General features: G+C 35.8%; 1 protein-coding gene across 1 annotated transcript in view; it reads right to left on the bottom strand.

Annotated features, from left to right (window-relative positions):
* Positions 1–575: 575 nt before the first annotated feature.
* Positions 576–21,050, bottom strand: part of LOC113410158 (cytosolic phospholipase A2 epsilon-like) — a 34,982-nt gene continuing 14,507 nt past the window's right edge. Inside the window, exons 11-19 of the mRNA XM_026664613.2 lie at positions 16,825–16,961; positions 15,784–16,006; positions 11,852–11,966; positions 10,370–10,507; positions 9,760–9,867; positions 8,283–8,459; positions 6,837–7,006; positions 3,284–3,467; positions 576–2,071 (exon numbers count right to left, since the gene is read on the bottom strand). Coding sequence (XP_026520398.2) covers positions 1,863–2,071; positions 3,284–3,467; positions 6,837–7,006; positions 8,283–8,459; positions 9,760–9,867; positions 10,370–10,507; positions 11,852–11,966; positions 15,784–16,006; positions 16,825–16,961 — 1,461 coding nt within the window. The 3' untranslated portion in view covers positions 576–1,862. The remainder of the gene's footprint in view (positions 2,072–3,283; positions 3,468–6,836; positions 7,007–8,282; positions 8,460–9,759; positions 9,868–10,369; positions 10,508–11,851; positions 11,967–15,783; positions 16,007–16,824; positions 16,962–21,050) is intronic.

Here is a 21,050-nt window from a genome sequence, read left to right as displayed (position 1 = left end):
TATGTTTTATTACCATATTAGTGTTTGTATTAACCAAACAGGATCATTTAACATCTTCTATTATCACCACCTAAACATTAGGCATTATATTATTTTACTGATATTGCATACTGATTGTGTGTTTTGTAGAACTCAGAAAATAATTTCTAAAAGGCTATTTCCTGAGTAACTGAAAAATCCTCCTTTTCTGACTTCTTCAAAAGGAGAACTTCAGCTTCCGTCTATATTTTTCCAACTTTAATAGTTGCTTATATGTACACATTTTGATCTTTGGAGTTGTTACAGAGCAACAGGGAAAACTTTTCAACATGTTGGCACTGGTCTGAAAAACTATCTTCCTTTGCATTTATATTATGCTAATCATTTTATGTTGCAGGAAGAACCCATTGTTCTTTCTTGAGGGCAAATGTTGCTTCTACTGAGATATAAAAAAAGTCATCAAGTAGTTTGTTGCTTTCCTGGAGAAGTGAGACACATAGTAAGGTATATGAAAGGCTCCCGTTATTTTCATCTGTCTTCTCTGCAAACTACATCTGACTGGAAGCAGCTCCTTTGCTTCTGTAGTAATCATGGAAAAATAACTCTGGTGCATGTTCATATATACTCAGATGATGGGGGTGAGACCCTGGAAGTGGACTGCTGACCCTTAAATATAAATGGCAGCTCAGCTTTTTAAAGAACTCAGCACTTCAAGAGAAGTGTAGGTAGATTTCAGGGATTATGCAAAAGTACACAAGTTCATCCATCCCATTAAAAATGTGGCTTTTTTTTTTTTTTGCTTATTTCTAATATTTTTAAACATTGACACAATATTTTATAAATATATTTGTACATTTTTATTATTATTTATTTGATAAAGTAAATGTTAATGGTTAAAAGTGGTATTTTTAATCCACTGTAATCACAACAAAAATAATAATTTTGTTTAGATTCATTTTCTCATTGTAGGAACTCACAGTATTATGAAGTTTGGGAACTCCTGCTTTAAGACTACAAGGATCCCATGCCAAATCTTTAAGGAAATAGAAGATTATTTCATGAAATTACACTGGGACTCAGAACATTTTTTTATTTATATAAACATTTAATATCTTACCATTCTAGTAATTGCTTATCACATAGCACATAGCATCATGGCCAATTATTGAAAATAGCTTCTATTGTATCCCATGGTAGCAACAAATTTACACATAAAGTTCAGAACTGATATTTGCATCATAAAGAGCATGGTATTGTACTAATGACATCTCAAAATAAGGAAATTGATCAGATGGATTATTGTTTGTAGAAGTCTGATACATTGACTTGCACCACTAGCTATTCCTGGAAAAAAAAAAAACTAAGAAAGGAGGACATTTGGCAGCTTCTTGTTGGGGTCAAAATGGAGTTGGCTTAGATTCCTGAATTCTCAACATATACACATCTACATTCCACCTCACATTCTATATACACAGGGACTCAGAGAAGTATACGAACGGTTGCAGGAACTGGGCTTGGCTAGTCTAGTGAAGAGAAGGACCAGGGGAGACATGATAGCGGTCTTCCAATATTTGAGGGGCTGCCACAGGGAGGAAGGGGTCAAGCTATTTTCTAAAGCGCCTATAGGCCAGACAAGGAATAATGGGTGGAAACTGAACAAGGAGAGATTTAGCCTGGAAATAAGGAGAAGCTTTCTGACAGTGAGAACAATCAACCAATGGAACAGCTTGCCCTCGGAAGTTGTGGGAGCGCCATCACTTGAGACTTTCAAGAAGAGATTGGACTGCCATTTTTCAGAAATGGTGTAGGATCTCCTGCTTGGGCAGGGGGTTGGACTAGATGACCTACAAGGTCCCTTCCAACTCTGATTATCTGTAAGTTGATTATTTTTTAAGGATTTTTTTCCGTTCTACTGCCCTATCCAGTGCCTGCAGGATCAGATGTTGGTTATTTAGAACATTGTATTCACTCAGTTCTATCAGCTGATCATATTCTTCCTCAGTGAATGTCATTGAGTACGTTGAGTATGGAGTGCTGTTACTGGAGATGTCAACCTCACCATATTTCATTTCTGACTCAGAGCGTTTGACACCTAAAAAGGGGAGAAAGGGAGAGAATTGAAATATAAATTGCTCAAACCAAAACTTACTATAAAAACAATTTAGTTTTCCCTTAGAAGTTCATTTGATACCTATAGAAAAGAATGATTTGTACTGAAGTTTGCACTGTGGCATCCTTGGTATTCTCTGAGCTTGGTTGCTTTCTTGCAGACATTTCAGTTCAAAACTAAGTAAAATCATCAGTGTTAGTATAGAATAGGATAGCCACTAGTACTGATGTTACCTAGTTTGGTAATGAAACTTTTACAAAAAAAAAAAAAAAAAAAACCCAAGCAAGGAAGCTCAGAAAAAAGCAAGGGCCCAAAATTCATTTGAGTGTGCAAGTACTCTTGAAACGGAGAAGAGGCAGGTCTGTAATAAATGACAATACAGCCTGTGTTTTCTAATAACAAGGGTTTTTTAAGATGGATTTTATTTAAATCAAATTATCATCAATGTCTACTAGGGATGCAGATCAAAGTACTGCATCTACTTATAATAGCAATTTGAGGCTATTCTATTTTAACTTTTACTGATTATTGTGAATATACATGAGAATTATCTTTTTCAAGAGAGGGGGGGGGAGAGGTCTTCCAGTGTACAGTTACATTTGGATATTTCAGAATGCTTTGGGATTTTTGGTGTTTAGAAGACCTTTTGCATAATAAAAGAACATGATCTAAAATTGAGGCTCTATGCACCTTTCTCCACAACATTTCTCTTTGTACAGCAATAGCACTTGAACTTATATACAGCTTCGTAGTGCTTTACAGCCTGTTTAAGTGGTTTACAGAATCAGCATATTGCCCCCAACAATTTGGGGTCCTCATTTTCCCAACCTCGGAAGGATGGAAGGCTGAGTCAACCTTGAGCCTTGTGGGATTTGAACTGGCAAATTGCAGGTAGCTGGCCGTCAGCAGAAGTAGCCTGCAGTACTGTACTCTAACCACAGCGCCACCGAAGGTGCATATCCCTTTGCTTCCATTCATAATCTCAAGGTGCTTGAGTTAGAATGCTGGATTATGGGTCAAAGTCAAAATGGCTAATACATCTGGGGACACTACGTTGCAAAATATAATATTCTATACAGCAAATTATTTTTGTTTCATCACTCTTAATCATTGCTACATTAACAATGTACTGTGTATATTAATAACCTTGCTCTGCTACATCAATAATCAAAAATAATTATAACATTGAAATACCTGGGGCTTTATAGTAGCGAAAAGTATCATTCACTTGTGGGAAAAATAATAATATTGGTGCTGCTGGATTCTCAGCATCTTCAAATAAATAGCATTCCTTCAGATGTTTGTCATCATCCTTCAGGACAGCTTTGGGAAATGGGATTCCTTGATCTGCATAGTAGTTGCATGATTGCTCCAGGGGCTAGATTAAAACAAAAAGTAAATATAATACTTAGTGCATAGATGGGATGTTAAATCTGGCTTTAGAAAAGCAATAGCAATAGCATTTAAACTTACATACTGCTTCATAGTATTTTACAGTACTCTCTAAGTGGTTTACAGAGTCAGCATACTGCACCCAACAATCTGGGTCCACATTCTAATGACCTCAGAAAGATGGAAGACTGAGTCAGCCTTGAGCCTGGTGAGGATTAAACTCCTGAATTAGCCTGCAACATTGCATTCTAACCACTGTGTCACCACAGCTCAAGACTGAGGAACACGAGACGTGATTGCTGATGTATCCTGGATAATTGAGAAAGTCACAGAATACCTAAATAAATCAGTATACTTCATTGACTATAGAAATGCCTTTGATTGTATCAATCATGTCAAGCTGCAGAAAGTGCTCAGAAGAATAGGAATACCAGAGTATCTCATTGTTCTCATGGGGAACATATATAGAAGTCAGGAAGCCACGGTATTGATAAGACATGGTGAAAAGTTTGGCTCCAGGCTTGGTAGGGAGGTAGGAAAATACTGTAGAAATATGAAGATACTGTCCCCTCTTTCATTCAGCCTATATGGTGAATATATATTATGAGAAGATGGACTAGAAGAAGACAGGTGTGGTACAAAATTTGAGGAAAAAATGTCAATAATCTGTGCTATGGTGAGGATGCTGCCATTATCACTGAAAATCTGTAAGCTCCAGTAATAAATGCCAATAAGCACAGTGAAAAAAATGGAACTAAAATTAATTATAGAGAAGACCAATGTATGACAATACTGTGGGTAGAACAACATGCCTTGAAACTGATAATAATGATACCAAAGTGGTAGATAGTGCATGCCTTTTAGGACCAACCATCAACAGTAAAGGAACAAGGAGGCAATAAATATGCTGTAGACTAGTATTGACAGAACAATCATGAACACTTGGAAAATATATTCAAATGTCATGCTGTGTCTACATCTACAAAGATTAGAATCATGCAAGCAATCCCTCTATGGAAGCAAATTTGGACTCTAGATGAGTATGGTGCTCATCTCTGTTTCTTGACTGAGGGAGCCAGCATTGTCTGAAGACAATTTCCATGGTCATGTGGCCAGCATAACTATTCACCAAAGGCTCACTGAATGCTATTACCTTCCCACTGAAGTGGTACCTATTAATCTACCTGCATTTGCATGCTTTTGAATTGCTAGGTGGGCATCGCTAATTAGGGTAGAGGCTAATTAACAGCTAGAAGGTCAACTTCACCAAAATAATTATCAACCAATATCACTACTGAATAATCATTATAAATTGCTCACAATGATTTTAGCTGAGCGAATGAAGATGGCTTTATAGAATCTTGTTCATTAAGATCAGTGTGGAAGGGAGATCTACCTAAAATACAGCTGAAGAACAAATTCAGAAATGTATTGGATGTGTTGAATAAGCATCGAACATTATTTTTTCTTGATGCAAAAAAGCTCTTTCTCTGTTTGAACTGCACTTTTTTGTTTAAAATTTTGGAATATATGGACATCAACAGGAATTTTAATAAATGGTTAAAGTTGATTTTTACCTCACAAAAGATACTGATAGCTGTTAATGGAAAATGAGCAAACTCCTGTGAGATATAGAAAAGGACTAAACAGAGATGTCCCTTGTCACCATTGCTTTTTATTTTAACTTTGGAAATATTGAACAGAAATATGAGATGAGATGAGAGAATTACTGGAATGCAGATATGGAGAAATATATGTTACGTTTGCTGACAACCTGGTGATAATTTTGGAAGATCTACTGAAACGAATCAAAATATTAAAGGAAAAACAAAGAACTTTGGGGCTGGGGGGGAGTTAGCTGTTTTTACAATTAATAAACAAAAAGATGAAGATGATAACAAAGAATGCGAAAATGGAAAAACACAGAAATGATGGGAAATGGATTTCAAATTGAGAAAAAAGTGAAATACTTGTGTATCACTATGACTAATGGGTGGCGTGGTGGCTCAGCAGTGAAGACACTGGGCTTGTTGGCTGGAAAGCCGGCTAATGGGTGGCGTGGTGGCTCAGCAGTGAAGACACTGGGCTTGTTGGCTGGAAAGCCGGCAGTCCAAGTTTGAAACCCGAGCATCCTGTGAGAGGATGACTCATTGTCCTTGCCCAGCTCCTGCCAATCTAGCAGTTTGAGACCACGTGAATGTGAGTTTGATGGGAAGGTAATGGTGCTCTATAATTTCATGTTGGCCACATGAACACGGAAATGTCTTCAGACAGTGCTGGCTGAATGGCCTTGAAACAAAGAGCACTGCCCCCTACAGTCAGCAACACTAGCGAAATAAAATCCACAGAGACTCCTTTACCCTACCTTTTTACTATGATTAACATGAATCGTATGTTGTAGCAGAATAATTTATGTTCAGTCATGGAATGAAATCCAGAAGTACATGTTAAATTTGGAGAAATTACAATTGTCATTCTTGGGGAGAGTTTCTATTGCCAAGAATAATGTTTTTGTTTCAAACAATACCATTTATAATAACTGATGTATCATTTAAGCAATGGCAGAAAGATATATCTAAGCTTGTATGTCAAGGGGAAAAACCCAGCGTTAAATATAAAATATGTTAAGATGCAAAGGAATTGCATCTTAGATTTGGATTGCCTGATTTGAAATTGAATTTTGCAACCTGCTGTATAGTCTTAAAAGTTGTATTCTAAATGAGAATACTTCTGAAATTTACCATTGATATATGACTCAATAAAAATTGTCTAGAATACATAAAGATTCTTTAAATTTATGTTGAAAATATGGACAACATAGAGGGATTTTTTTTTTGTCATCTTTTGTGGACTTGCAAAAAAGGCCAGAAATGTTCATATTCATACAATGGTACAAAAAATTTTAACAATCAATATTTAACTGAAATCAGATTTTTTTCTTGCTGGGATTAATGGTCAGTCAATTAGAAAAGGAGCATGGAAGATTATTTTATATACAATTAATTTGTGATTTATGGGTTTGAAGATTAGAAAGGGTAGCTTATAAAAAGAAGGAAAGTATGATGTAACTTTAAACAGAAAGTGAAATACAAATGCATAGCCACTGTCCAAGGGATCAGAAATTGCTTCTTTATAATCTTTTCTTTTTTCTTTTCTTTTTCTTCTTCTTTTCTATTTCTATTTTATTTCTTACATTCACCATTCTTCCTTATTTTCTGTTTCTTTTCTAGTATTTGTATAGTTTTCTGTTTATTAAAAAATCTTCAATAAACATTATATTGAAAAGAAAAAAAATAAGTAAATTAAAACAAAGAATCCATATTGAAGAATAGGATGAAAAACAAGAAATTCTCACCCATGACTGTGATCCTGCACTGTAATTTAAATGTAGGATAACATCCACCTTCCTTTCTGGTCTCAGCAGAGGAGCAGAGCTAGTGTTGATGAAGAATCCAGTGTCTTCCAGAAACAAATATTCTTCTGTTTGGGTTAACTGATTGGGTGAAGCAGAGTCCAGTACAGTGTCTAAAAAAATAAGAGGAAGCCCAAATTCTTCTAATGTGTGAGTTTTGCCCCATTTTACAACCTTTCTTGTCACAGTTGTTAAGTGAATCACTATAGTTGCTAAATTAGTAACATGTTTGCTAAGTGAATCTGGCTTCCCCATTGACTTTGCTAGTCAAAAGTTTACAATAGGTAATAACATGATCCAGGGACCTGCAACCATCATAAACACAAGTCAGTTGCCAAATAACTGAATTTTGATCTCATGATGCTGCAATGGTCGTAAATGTGAAAAATATGGTCATAAGTCACTTTTTTCAGTGCCATAGTGACTTTGAACAATCACTAAATGAACTGTTGTAAGTCAAGGCCTACCTGCAACTAGTGTGGCTTAAACCATGAAAGCTTCACCAATACACAAACTGTGATTTCTTGTCAACAATGCAGAAGTGCTCTGCTATTGCCTTCTTTCTGGAAGAAAACCACGGCGGTGCAGTGGTTATGTCAGGTTCCAAGTAATGCAACCGTTATAAAACGAAATCCAAGGCGTTTCAATTCCTCAAAGAATAAGTTTATTTGGATACACCCTCTTGGCACTAACTGGTGGACAGCCAGTACTGAAAGTTTCCCAGGTTTCCATGTCACTATAACTATAATTTTCTCAATTTTCCAAAACAATATGTCACATTATCCAACCAGGAGGTGAAATGGTTTCCTGGCAACTTCTCTCCTCCTTCCTCTGATCGAGCAGTTCTGACCGAGCAGTTGTTGGAACGTGGCTGACTCATTGTCCAGCTATGTTGTTTTGGCTGGAGCTCCATCCACCTCAGCTCTCCCCCTTCCAGCTCTCAAGTGTGTCAAACTGAATTCATATGATTCCCCTACCTAACCAAATTCAGGCTTGACAGATTAGAGTGCAGTACTGCAGGCTACTTCTGCTGACTGCCAGCTGTCTGCAATTTGGCAGTTCAAATCTCACCAGGCTCAAGGTTGACTCAGCCTTCCATCCTTCTGAGGTGGGTAAAATGAGGAACCCAGATTGTTGGGGGCAATAGGCTGACTCTGTTAACTGCTTAAACAGGCTGTAAAGCACTGTAAAGCAGTATATAAGTTTAAATGCTATTTCTGAATATTTATTTTCATTTTCCTGATTAGCCACTTGTTTTTATAAGAGTTTCTAATTTAAAGTACTAACTAGATGTAGCTCTGCTTAATTTTTAGACACCATAGAAGTTCAGCTAATTTACTGAATCTATTCTTGTATTTAAATACTCATTTAAGAAACCAATGAAATTACCTTTCCATCTACAGAAGTTTTCATTCTCAAGGTAACTATTGTCTAGCTGGAGACCTTTGATGAAATTGTGGTATTGGGCAACTGATAAGCGATCTGTTAGGACATCTCTAAAAGCACAGGATAGTGGTCCAGCTGGGGTGTAGAGATGGGGATCAATAGTTAAATGAGGCTCTTCATCTATAGAAAAGAAATTATGATGAAAGAAACATGTTATTTGTCTACATTTGGCTTAGATTTTTAATCCTTTGCAAAAGTAAAGATAGTCCTCAACCTACAAACATTCATTTACTGACTATACAAAGTTACAGTGACAGAGAAAAAAGTGACTTCTGATCCCTTTCATGATTACAAAACTTGCAGCCTCCCCGTGGGATGATCAGAATTTGGATGCTTGGCAACTGGCATGTATTTATGACGGTTGCAATGTCCTGTGATCACCTTTTGTGATCTTCTGACAAGCAAAGTCAGTGGGGAAGCCAGATTCACTTAACAACCATGTTACTAACTTAACAATTGCAGTGGTTCACTTAACAACTGCGGCAAGAAAATGGGGGCAAACTCAATAACCGTCTTTCTTAGCAACAGAAATTTTGGGCTCCATTGTGGTTATACGTTGAGGACTACTGTGTAAATATTTAATCATCAAAAAGAAAATAAATCCAATGTGATGGTAGTGCCAATTTTGAAAGAAGCCTTGTTCAACTATGGACTGTTTCATTTATCTAAATATGCAGTAAATTATATGTCATAGAAACTAAAAAAATCTTTTAGAAATGCAATATTTTATGGTTTCTGAGTTTTTTTTTACCTGTCTTGTATACATATAGTTTAAAAATATTAGTAACATGCTTAATGTATTCAATCAATCAATAATTGATAAGATATGGTATTAAGAAACAAACGTGGTTATTTCTTGGTTCAGGGACCAATTAGGGTTAATATTTGGGATAATTTGGGATTGAAGCCCTAGTAAATTTTCTATGAGTTGATTGCAAAAACAGTTTGTTAACCAAAGACTTTGGAATTTCAATTTTGCCTTTCTTTTATTATTAATAATTTGTATTATTTTTATACTTGTATATATTTATTATTATTTTTCTTGTTAACTTTTGTTATTCTTATTGCTATATTCATTGTTATTAATATAATATATAGATGACAGGTTAACAATCTGAAACAGATTTAGTTGTTTCAAATGTTTTTGGCCTGTTTTGCAAGTGGTGGGAAATTAACAGTGATGTATTACATTAAACAGCATTCAACTAGGAAGATTATTATGCAGGTGTTGGTTAGTCTTTTTTAAAAGACACCTTTTTAATGTGTTGTTTATTTTGGTTTTTTATTCTTTTGTTTTTAACAAAACATATTGGCATTTTTTGTTTTAACGTTCCCTGAATAAACCAAATATTAGACCCCGCCCCCCACCAAAAAAAGCCCATTAGTAATAAAAGATAAGAGTGGTATAAGAGCAACCTACCAATATTGACAATTTGATCTTGAGTCCATTTGTGCCAAAAATCCTCGGAACTGTGACTTATATTCCAGAAATACAGTAGATTAAAGGAAAATATGCTGCTCCACGTGCCTGCCCAGAAGAATGTACATAAATGTATTTTTGTCTCCTTTCCGATCTCAGTAATCATTAAGCAACTCTTGGAGGCAGTAGAAAACTATCAAAGTAGAATCAAATTATTTTTTCTTTTTAATTCTGTGTGTGGTTTACTAATATTCCCTTAATCTATCACTACATATTTCCTCCAGCTACCACTGCAATCATTGTGGTTGTTGATGGTAGTGTTTTATCTTGGTTGAGGAAGAGTTTTGTAAAACCGAAAAGCTCACACTCAATTTTATGACTTTGAACCATTCATTAAGATGTTCTTCTTAATATGAATGTGAAAAATTCATGTTAGCATCTGCTTTATGTTAACACTCAGTTGAACAGTTGTATAATGATTATTATTGAATAGAGTATACTATAATTCCATTTGGATGGAATTAAAGTACATTCCAATTTTCAGCTATCTTTTATTTTTTTAAATTAAAAATGTTAATTTTCTATAAAGTATAAATCTGTCATTTATTACCTTGCAAATAAGAGATCCGAGTCTCTGGTAGCCTTTTCATTAGATGCCCCATAAAGAATTCACTACCAAAATCTTCAGTCCGAACAAAAGCTCCATATTTTAGTATTCCCACTTCATAAGGTGTGAATTCCATCCATTCTATAGAAAGAATTACAGCCACAAAAATGAAAGCAAGACTCTCTTTGGTGCATTATCTCCAGTATTAGGCAAGATCAGGCATCTGCACTTAACAGGTATACACACACACACACACACACACACACACACACACACACACACACACACACATTTTTCTGTCTTATTCCTTCCCTTCTTTGTTAATATTGTTTGTTCTGTTTTAATTATATGGTTTTTTTTCTTTAATAAAGGCTTACATGATGTGGCACGTATGAGGTTTGTTCTTAATTGCTGTTATTTGTATTGGTTCAAAAATTCAATCTAAAAAAGTAAGAAAACCTAGGGCCATAGGTCACACATGGAGTTTGAAAAAAGACCTGACATCAGTGACAAACCTGTTTTATTGTTTACCAACAGTATGGGTGCATATATACAGTCATCAGGACAGATTTAAATGTTAAAACACAAGTAATTGTGTGGCCTTAAATATCTATTTGGAAGCATGGAAGGCCCGTAGCCCGGCTATAAATAACTTGCTATTTATTATTTTTGCAGCTGCTCTTTATTCAATTAAAAATGTAAGGGTTAATAACATGATGACATATGTTATTTGGTTCTAAAACTGGGATGCCCCAAATGCAAAAGCAGTCTAATCACTGACAATTTACTGAGCAATGGTGCGCCAGCTTCTGTCTCTTAGCCTGGAGTTTCTTCTGGAATTTGGAACTGAATGGATTAAACAGGCACAGTAGACTCCAGCTGAAGATTTCAAAGTATTAGACTAACCTTGTGTATTATTATAAAACTATAATGTCTATATTGGTATATGAATATTTATTCATATATATAAAGAATCACAGTGGTGCAGTGGTTAGAATGCAGTACTGCAGGCTACGTCTGCTAACCCCTGGCTGCCTGCAATTTGGCAGTTCGAATCTCACCAGGCCCTTCCGAGGTGGGTAAAATGAGGACCCAGATTGTTCGGGGCAATATGCTGACTCTGTAAACTGCTTAGAGATAGTCGTAAAATACTGTGAAGTGGTATATAAGTCTAAGTGCTAGTGCTATTGCTATTTATCATACTCATCATTTATTGGATTTATCAGAGTCATGGTAAACAAATTAAAAGATCCACAGTATAACAATAAAACTATAAACAGGCAATAAAATATTAAAATGAATCATTAAAATGCACAATGTCTTTGGACTTAAGATACTATGTCACATTTGCATCCAACGGCCAAGAGGTGGCTTTCAATCTGAGATTACTAATGTGCAATTTATTTTCTCTGCCTGTTTCATCAAGAGACCTATATCTAGCTAATCAAAGATCTCTTGGTATTGCCACTTTGAATTTGGTATTACCCTTGAAATCCGTAGTGCTGTACTTCTCCTTTACGCTGATGGCAGTGTAAATAGGGAAAGGATTCTGCCCCTCATTCACTGCTTGTTGCTGATCAGAAAGTTTATGGCTGTCTTTCTGTATTTTAAAAGAGAACATAAAACCAGTTAGTGATAGAAAATAAGTTATTCTTTTGTAATAAAAATATATAACCTGTTCTGAAATTGTGTATATTACAAATATTGAAATCCACACATCAGTTAGGTTTCCAAGAGAAATGCCACTGGAATACCATGAAATCTTAATCTTCAAAGCGTAGAATGGGACTTCCAGGTGAGAGAAAGGTGAACCAGATGTTGCTGAAGGAGGGGAAATGACAATATGGGCTTGTGCTTCAGACAGCAGCCCGTTGCAAGGAGACATCAGGACAGCAGTCAACCCATGGGTCAGAATGTCCCTACTAGATTCAACCCTACTAGATTCATCTGATTCCTTTATCTATTTTTGGCTTTCTAATCATTTTAAAGTTACAGGAAGTCATTCAAGCAACAAGTTTAGAAAACTACCTGTTGAGTAACTCTGCAATACAGAGAAATAATAATAATTACTTGCTTAAAGAATATAAAATAAATGGCAAAATGCTAAATAAGAATTTAATTCAAGAAAGATATAAATGCATTAAGAGACCAGATTATTTTAGAATATTAGGATTTTTGCTAAGTTTTGAAATAAACAAATTATTATCTTCCTGGGAATATAACTTGTTTAATCTATCAAGAAAGAGACAATTGGTTTAAAATGTTAAAATAAAGCAACCTGAGGGGGAAAAGGGATTAATGAATTAAAAGAAGAACAGTGAAATTTATAAAATGTCAGATAACAGTATGACACATAAGATATTTCAAAGGATATTTGAAGAATTGGGGAAGGAACTTATAACTAAAGTGCAACAATAAACTCTGCATTTGCAAACACAGCTTTAAAGAAGACTGTAAAGGGGAAAAAAAGAAAGAGAAACAAACAAACAAATAAATAAATAAACAAACAAAACCAACCAACCTACCTACCTACCTACCTACCTACCTACCAACCAACCAACCAACAGAATGAAGAGGCGAAACAAACTCAAACTGATGCAGAAACAATGGAAAATACAGAAATTGTGCATTATAAAACAGAGGTGACAATGGAAATACAAATGAGAGATGATATGGGGCAAAGGCCTATTACTGGAATTACAAAAAAGAATTTCTAAAGCCTGGATGAAATTTTTCAGATGTAGATTCAGTCCTACAATAGCTACACAATGATTTAAGGACCATGATTGTTAGAAGTAAATTAATATAAATATCACTTGTTTGATCAGGGTTAAAATAAGAAATATTTATAAAAAAAATTTGGAGACACTTTAAGTTTATGGACTTTTTGCCATTTGCACTAAAATGATAACCAATTTTGAAATTACAAAGCAGGGAGCGTTATGGGAAGAGGTGGAGTATATGAAATCTTATAGAGAGTGGGGGAATATTAAATTTGTCTTGCTGCATGGAAATTGGGATTCACTTCTTTAAATGTTTATTTTTTTTCTTGCACTTTGTATTTCTTTTCTTTCTATTGTGTCCTTGATTTCTTATCCTTTGGCTTTCTAATTTCTGTGCTGTTCAACATTTTTATGAATTACTTATATGAGGGATTAGATAATAGGATTATCAAATTTACAGACAACAGAAATAAAAATAAGAAAAGATCGTAATAATGGTATTAAATTTCAAGAAGGTACTAAGAATGCAAAACCGTGAACAAAAGTTAGCCTCTCAGCAAATGCAAAGTCCTATATCTGAGTAGGAAAATCAAAGAGGCAGCATTGAACAGCAGTACAGGTGCCCCCCTGGCTACCTGTCTCATTCAGTTAAAACTCTCTCATAAAGAGTCCTATGCCTGCCCCTTCTTTTGCTCCCCTCACAGGGCAGAGAAATTGCTTAAGTAAGCAATCTCTTCCTGAGTACTTTACTCTGTGATGCAAAGCTTATTAAAAAGTGCTAACTGCAAGTTTATTTTATCTTTTTAGTTATTTTATTGGTCAAAAGCTTACAATATAACAGAAACAAGAATAAACATAAGTTTAAATACAAGAAATAGGAACCAATAATTGGGGACAATAGGACAGGGATGGTAGGCACGATTGTGTGCTTATACACGCCCCTTACAGACCTCTTAGGAATGGGGTGAGGTCAATAGAGGTTAGTTTGAGGGTAAAGGAGTGGGGGTTTGAGCAGGTGACAACAGAATCAGGTAGTGAGTTCCAGACATTGACCACTCTGTTGCTGAAATCATACTTCCTGCAATCGGGTTTGGAGTGGTTTACATTTAGTTTATATCTGTTGTGTGCTCTTGTGTTGTTGTTAAAGCTGAAATATTCAATAACTGGTAATGAATTAATTAAGTGACCTTAATTAACTGATTAAATCCCCCAACAGCTGCTGCGTGAAACTGATCTGATCTTAATCAGTTTTGCACTGAAGGCTTTTGATGATGTGATTGTGTCCACTGGTCAGAAAATGAGTTATTACTGTTTACTTCTACTGTATTTGTGAACAGTCACTATTCAAGGTAGTTGCAACACTTACTGACCATTTCTCTGGAACTATTTGTAGTTACTAAACAAAGACTACATATACATCCAAAAAGACCTGTATATCTTGATGGATTGCAATTATACAATTAAATTTAAGGTAGCAGAATGAAGCAAATGCAATCCTGGGCTTCATCAACAGAAGTATAGTGTCAATATCAAGAGACCTCATCCTTCTTCTATATTCTGCTTTGGTTAGATTGCACCTAGAACCGTGATGGCGAACCTATGGCACACGTGCCACAGGTGGCATGCAGAGCCACTTGTGCCGGCACGTGAGCTGCAGGCAAACTTACCTCACTGCGCATGTGGTGCCTCACAGCTGTTTTTGGGGTGGTTTGAGGCCTTTTTTGGCCTCCCAAAGGCTTGAGGAAGGTTTCTTCGGGCTTCTATAAGCTTTATAGGCCAAAATCTAGCCCTGTTTCATCATTTCCGGTATTTTTGGAAAAACAGAAAGTGATTAAACGAGGCTAGATTTAGGCCTACAAAGCTTGGAGAAGCCTGCAGAAACCTTCTTCAAGCCTTTGGGAGGCCAAACAAGGCCTCAAACCAGCCAAAAATCAGCTGTGAGGCACAGTGCAGGTAAGGGGGTGGGGGTCGGTTGGTGGGGTTTGCGCATGCATGCGTAGGGGACATGGGGGGGCGCATTGCCTTCTGGGTGCTGGCACACGAGAGCGAGCATGCAAACATGTGCACAATTTTTGGCACAGGAGCCCAAAAAAGTTAGCCACCACTGACCTAGAATGTTACATTCAGTTCTAGGCACCACATATGAAGAAGGAGTGAAAGAAACGAGACAATAAGGAGCTTGAAAGGAAAAACATTATGAGGAATGGCTGAAGGCACTGGATATAGTTTGAAAAAGAGAAGATTGTGGAAATATGTGATAGTTCTTTTCAAGCACCTGAAGGACTGACATGTAGAAAACAGAGCAAATTTTTTCCAGAAGACAGGACAGGAAATAAATGGTTATAATGATAATGAAGTAGATTTCACTTGGACATTAGACAATCTTTCCTAACGGTAAGGTTTAGCAATGGACCAGACTGCCTGGTGGATCTTCTGTTCTTTGAAGTGTTTAGAAAGAAACTGGATATTCACCTTCTGCACTGGACAAGGTTTGGATTAGATGATCTCCAAGGTACCCTGCAATCCTTATAGCCTATTATTCTAGGAACAGCAAATGTTATTTATACCATCCAGCCGAACATTAATCTGCTTGCAAGAGAAAAACAATGGGCAAGGCTCCTTAGGATTCGAAGTCATACAGAATATGGCTAAGAACCAGTAGTTTCAAATCATACTATTAAAAAAGTACTCTACCCCATCATTCAACATATATTCAATAAGGAGACCCCACAGATCTATGTACGATGTTTTTTGTCCTTCTTCTTTCCGATGTCGCAATTGCCTGTTGTAATATTTCAAACGCTCCATGGAAAAACCATTCAGTTTGCTCTTAGTTACATGTCGTTTAGCCTCATTGATTTGCTCATCTAGATTCTTTCTTGACCATTGTGCATCTTTGTACAACTTTGCCATGGTCCTAAGAAAAACAATTCAAGAATATAAACAATATCTTGCTGGATTAAATAGCAAATATCCTGCAAGATTCCTTTAAGATACCCCATTAAAGCAACAGCTCCCCTATTATACAATAATTATTATTCCAAACAAAGAAATCCATGTTAGAGTCAGCCAGCAGAGCTAGTGTAGTCAGGAATTATGGGAATTTAAGTCCAATATACAGATAGTCCTTGACTTATGACCATTTGTTTAATGATTATTCAAAGTTATGACAGCGCTGAAAAAAGTTGTTGAGAGCACACAGGACCATTGCAGCATCCTGCGGGTCACATAATCGGAGTTTGATTGCTTGGCAACTGGCATCTATTTATGATGGTTGCAACATTCCAGGTTCACTTGATTGCTATTTGCAACTTTCCCAGGGTGCTTTTGGCAAGGAAATTCAGTGGGGGGAAGCTAGATACACTTAATAACTTCATCAGAAAGGTCATTTAAAAAGGACCATCTGTTTTGTTTATCAATACGGAACTTCTATTGAACACTTACAATTAATTGTAGACAGGTAATTAGATCAAAAATGATTTTTCTTAATATATTTAATATTAATATATTTCAGCCCCAAATCTCCTTGGCACATTTATATCCCCAGACCTCAAGTGGATCTCTTTTCTTCATTCAAATAAAGTTACAATGAAAGCAGGTTCTTTTTAAAAAAGCAGCAAGTACACAGAATTATTCCTCAAGTAGGTCAATAATTTCATGTCCTAGCGAGGTAATTAAAGAGCACAGAGACGGAACGGAGCAAAGTTTATTTTTCTAGCATCAAATATGCCTTACCAGGTTGTGCCCGACAATCCACTCATGTATGTAGCACAGTCTAGGAGATTGAGCTTCTGAAGACCTCGGAGACTTCCAAAGCATGCAGTCAGTGATCGCATACTGCCCCCTGTTGTCATAATTGCAACTATCGGGACCTCAAAAAAATAAACAAGCAAGTAACTCTCAATTTTGAAAGGAGACAATGAAATTCAGGATTTAGACTTAGGCTTCTTCTGTACCTTCCCATGTTTTCTTTTAACAATATCCTTTGCTGCTACTGCTGCCTGGAGGTGGGGAGAGAGGACATTGTGTCCATTAAATAAGACACTCCAGAGGACTCTATATGGGCATCATTTTGCCATTTATGAAATGGTGTGTGTGTGTGTGTGTGTGTGTGTGTGTGTAGATATTGTGAGAAGGAAAATCTCAGTGGCGATAAGAAAGAAAAATGCTGGTGCTACTTGAAAAGCAGGAAGTATTTCCAAGAATCAAAGCCCAGGGAAGGTAGACTACAAAATAGGAAACATTCTAGCAACAATATTTACAGTATTCTAAATCAGTTCCTTAATTGGTATCCTTGTTTATTTTTGGTATTCTTATTAAACCCAGAAAAAGAGCTGATTAAATCAAGCGATGATTGAATCTTTTCCTTTGAACTATAAGTGTTATAATTAAGTTTACATAGTGAAAGTTAAGTGTTGTGAGTTTGCTTGTTTGTTTTTATCATTTAAAATAATTATTTAATTAATTGGGGTTTTTTATATATGTTTTATTTGCAGTTTTTCCTTTAACAACCAACATATTTTGTGGACAGTGCAATGACTGGGTTAACATATTTTTAACACAGTGCTCACAGTAATAATACAATTACATACAAAATTTTTATCTTCCAACTTCTGACCTTAATGTGCTCATTATAATTATAATATATTCTTTTATATATCAGTATATATTCTACTATTTTCTGGATTTATACTTATTTCTTTATTTTTCCCATTTGTTGGGGTTCTTCTATATTTACCTCATTATCTTTAAACAATACTAGTCTCTCTTTATTATTTTTATCACTTCCTCCAAAAGTATATATAAACATGTCTTCATACAGTATACTTATTAACCCCTATTAAATCACTAATATTTTGATATTTTAAGTATCACTCAGTATTCCACCACATTTTCAATACTCAATTTTCTATAAACACCAATAAAACTAGTTATCAATGAGATTTAATCAATCCCAAAATTATATCTCTAAATCCCCTGAATTTATAATCCTTGAAAACTATATTTTCCTATTTTTTTTGCATCCTGTTAATCATAATAATCAGTGGTGGGATACTGCCGCTTTAACAACCAGTTCGATGAGTGTGCACTTTGCACAAGCACGTGCCTAAGGCGCTTGCACGCAGTACTGAAAATGGGGCATTTAGAAGCTCAGCTGCTTACCTTCCAAGTCAGCAATGGTAAGTAGAACAGTGGGTGGGGGGAATCAGCTGTGCCGCATGATTGAGGTGAGCTACAAAGCAGGAAATAAAGGGCAGGATAGGGTGGGTGGGGCCAGCTAATCCTGGGAGCTACCGGTTTGCATGAACCGGTCCAAACCGGCAGCATCCCGCCACTGATAATAATACATTTAAATATACCTAGTCCTAATCTACCACCTCCTAGTCTTAATATATTTATGGTTATAATACATTCTGTTATATCTATATATGTGCTACTATTTCCTCAATTTAAACTTTCCACTTATTTCTATTGGTTGGTAGAATCAAGATCACGTGAAGTGTTAATACCACTTTATAATGCTTTGGTAAGGCTACACTTGGAATACTGCATTCAGTTTTGGTCACCACGATGTAAAAAAGATATCGAGACTCTAGAAAGAGTGCAGAGAAGACCAACAAAGATGATTAGGGGACTGGAGGCTAAAACATATGAAGAACGGTTGCAGGAACTGGGCATGGCTAGTCTAATGAAAAGAAGGACTAGGGGAGACATGATAGCAGTCTTCCAGTATCTCAGGGAAAAGGGAGTCAAGCTATTCTCGAAAGCACCTGAGGGCATGAATAAGAAGCAATGGGTGGAAACTAATCAAGGAGAGAAGCAACTTAGAACTAAGGAGAAATTTCCTGACAGTTAGAACAATTAACCAATGGAACAACTTGCCTCCAGAAGTTGTGAATGGTCCAACACTGGAAGTTTTTAAAAAGATATTCGATAACCATTTGTCTGAAGTAGAACAGGGTTTCCTGCCTAAGCAGGGAGTTGGATTAGAAGACCTCCAAGGTCCCTTCCAGCTCTGTTTAAAAAAAATATTGTCTCTATCCATCATCTCTCAGTCTTTTTAGAATTTCATCATTTATTGATTTTTTGGTGTTTCTTTTATGTTTCTCTTTTGGAATCCTATATGTCTTGCAAGCATTTTTGCACAGGTTAATTGTTCCTTCTGCTTTGCTCTTTATTTCCTTCTGCTGCATCTTTTGAATATCCATCCATAACCCTTCCATTATTTTTGAAAAATCATCCTTTCCCCCCTCTATTCTGCTGTAGGCACTCAAGGGATTGTCTATCTGATCTTTAGTATTTATTATTACTATCTTTTCAGTGTTTTTAATCTGCTTTTAATTTATTTTTACCTTCTTGTAGTTTATTTTGCTTTGCCTTCTCTGCCACTCCTTCTAATTTCTCAGCTGTCTTTTGTGTGTTATATTCTTCTTTTCCCATCATTTGTACAGACCCTTCTACTTTCACACTTTATCTTTAAATATTGCCATCAACTTCTTATAGTTCTTTGTTGTAATTTCTAACATTTCTTTATAGAACTTGTTTATCTCCTGCTGGGTCATTTTGTAACAATTAATATACCTCTAATATTCCAGTATCCCAATATCTAGAAACTCCAAAAAATATCAATTGCTAATAAAATTTAGTAAATGCTAAAATTATTCCTCCAAGTCCCCTAAGTTTCTGATCTTTAAATGCTATAAATTTGTACTTTTCAGACTTTCTAATTTTCAATTTACCCCTTCCCAATTGTCCAGATTTTAAAGTCTTATTTATCTTTTCTTCTTTTCCTTTTTTCCACTTTTCAATGTACAGTTCCAATAATGTTTTAATGTTTAATTTAATTCGTGTGTGCTCTCATAGAACTGGTAGGAAAAAATTTGGAAACCCACCACTGATGCCATAGTACTTCATAAAAATGTTATCTGACTTTTCACTTGACTACAGTACAACCAATCCAAGCTATGAAAAGCACTGCCATATATCAAAAACATCTCAGAAACAACCAACAGGCTATTACATCAACAATCCATCACTGTAGCACACAAATTAATTAAAGTCCTCCAAAACAACTTAGGTAAACCAAAAAAGCATCATCTAGTAATGAAAAGACATGGTGAAAATTTCTTAATTTCACAACATGGACAGACTTAACCATAGATTCAACAAGGAAATTGTGAGCATCCTAGACCAATCTAAATCCAGGAAAAGCTAGCAAATTCCTGGCAGCTTGGCACTCATCAACAGGCAAATAGAGATAAACAACATTTACACACCACTAAAAAAAAACCTATAAAAAAGCTAAAAAAGGAAACAAAAAGATTAGAACGCCCCTCACTAACATAGGAAGGGATTGGTACGATTAACTCCAGATAAACAATCAAGCAATAAACAACAGCCTAATCAAGGAATTACCAAAATGGAAATAACACTCCCACCAATCTACAAATGCTGCTTATCTGGGTAATGAAACTTCTTCAAGAAAAGAAGCAATCTTAGAAAATTCCAAGGACTCCACAGTTCAACCCTGAGTTACACATTCTATATTTATAGAAGATTGGTATCTAATTACACTGTAACTCCAATATTACTGACTTTTCAGCACTTGATTATTTCCAGGGCACAAGGTGGCAGTAAGGTGAGTGCAGAGTTGAGTGTCTTTGTCTCCTCTTTGTCTATCACTGTGCCAGCTGTGTATAATAAAGTTATTTGTGGTCACTTCCATCTGTCTTCTTAGATGCATATAGAGCACACGTTCCTTTGACTCACTTCCTAGTTGGATAAGCAGATTAGATAGTAATCTTTGCCTATCCATATTATATTTTTGCTGTAAATAAATCTTTCCCCCCTATTATTAGTTATAAAGCCTGCTTCATTAGTCCATTACAGATTGAATTCCCACTCACAGGAACCCTCACCTATAAATTCGCAGCCCTTTAACCTCAAGTAGGATATTTGGT

The sequence above is a fragment of the Notechis scutatus genome, chromosome 1 (genome assembly GCF_049901735.1).
Source record: "Notechis scutatus isolate UNSWTSFEM ecotype Mainland chromosome 1, rNotScu1.2, whole genome shotgun sequence".
Taxonomy (NCBI): Eukaryota; Metazoa; Chordata; class Lepidosauria; order Squamata; family Elapidae; genus Notechis; species Notechis scutatus.
This window is presented reverse-complemented; position numbering and strand designations above follow the sequence as displayed.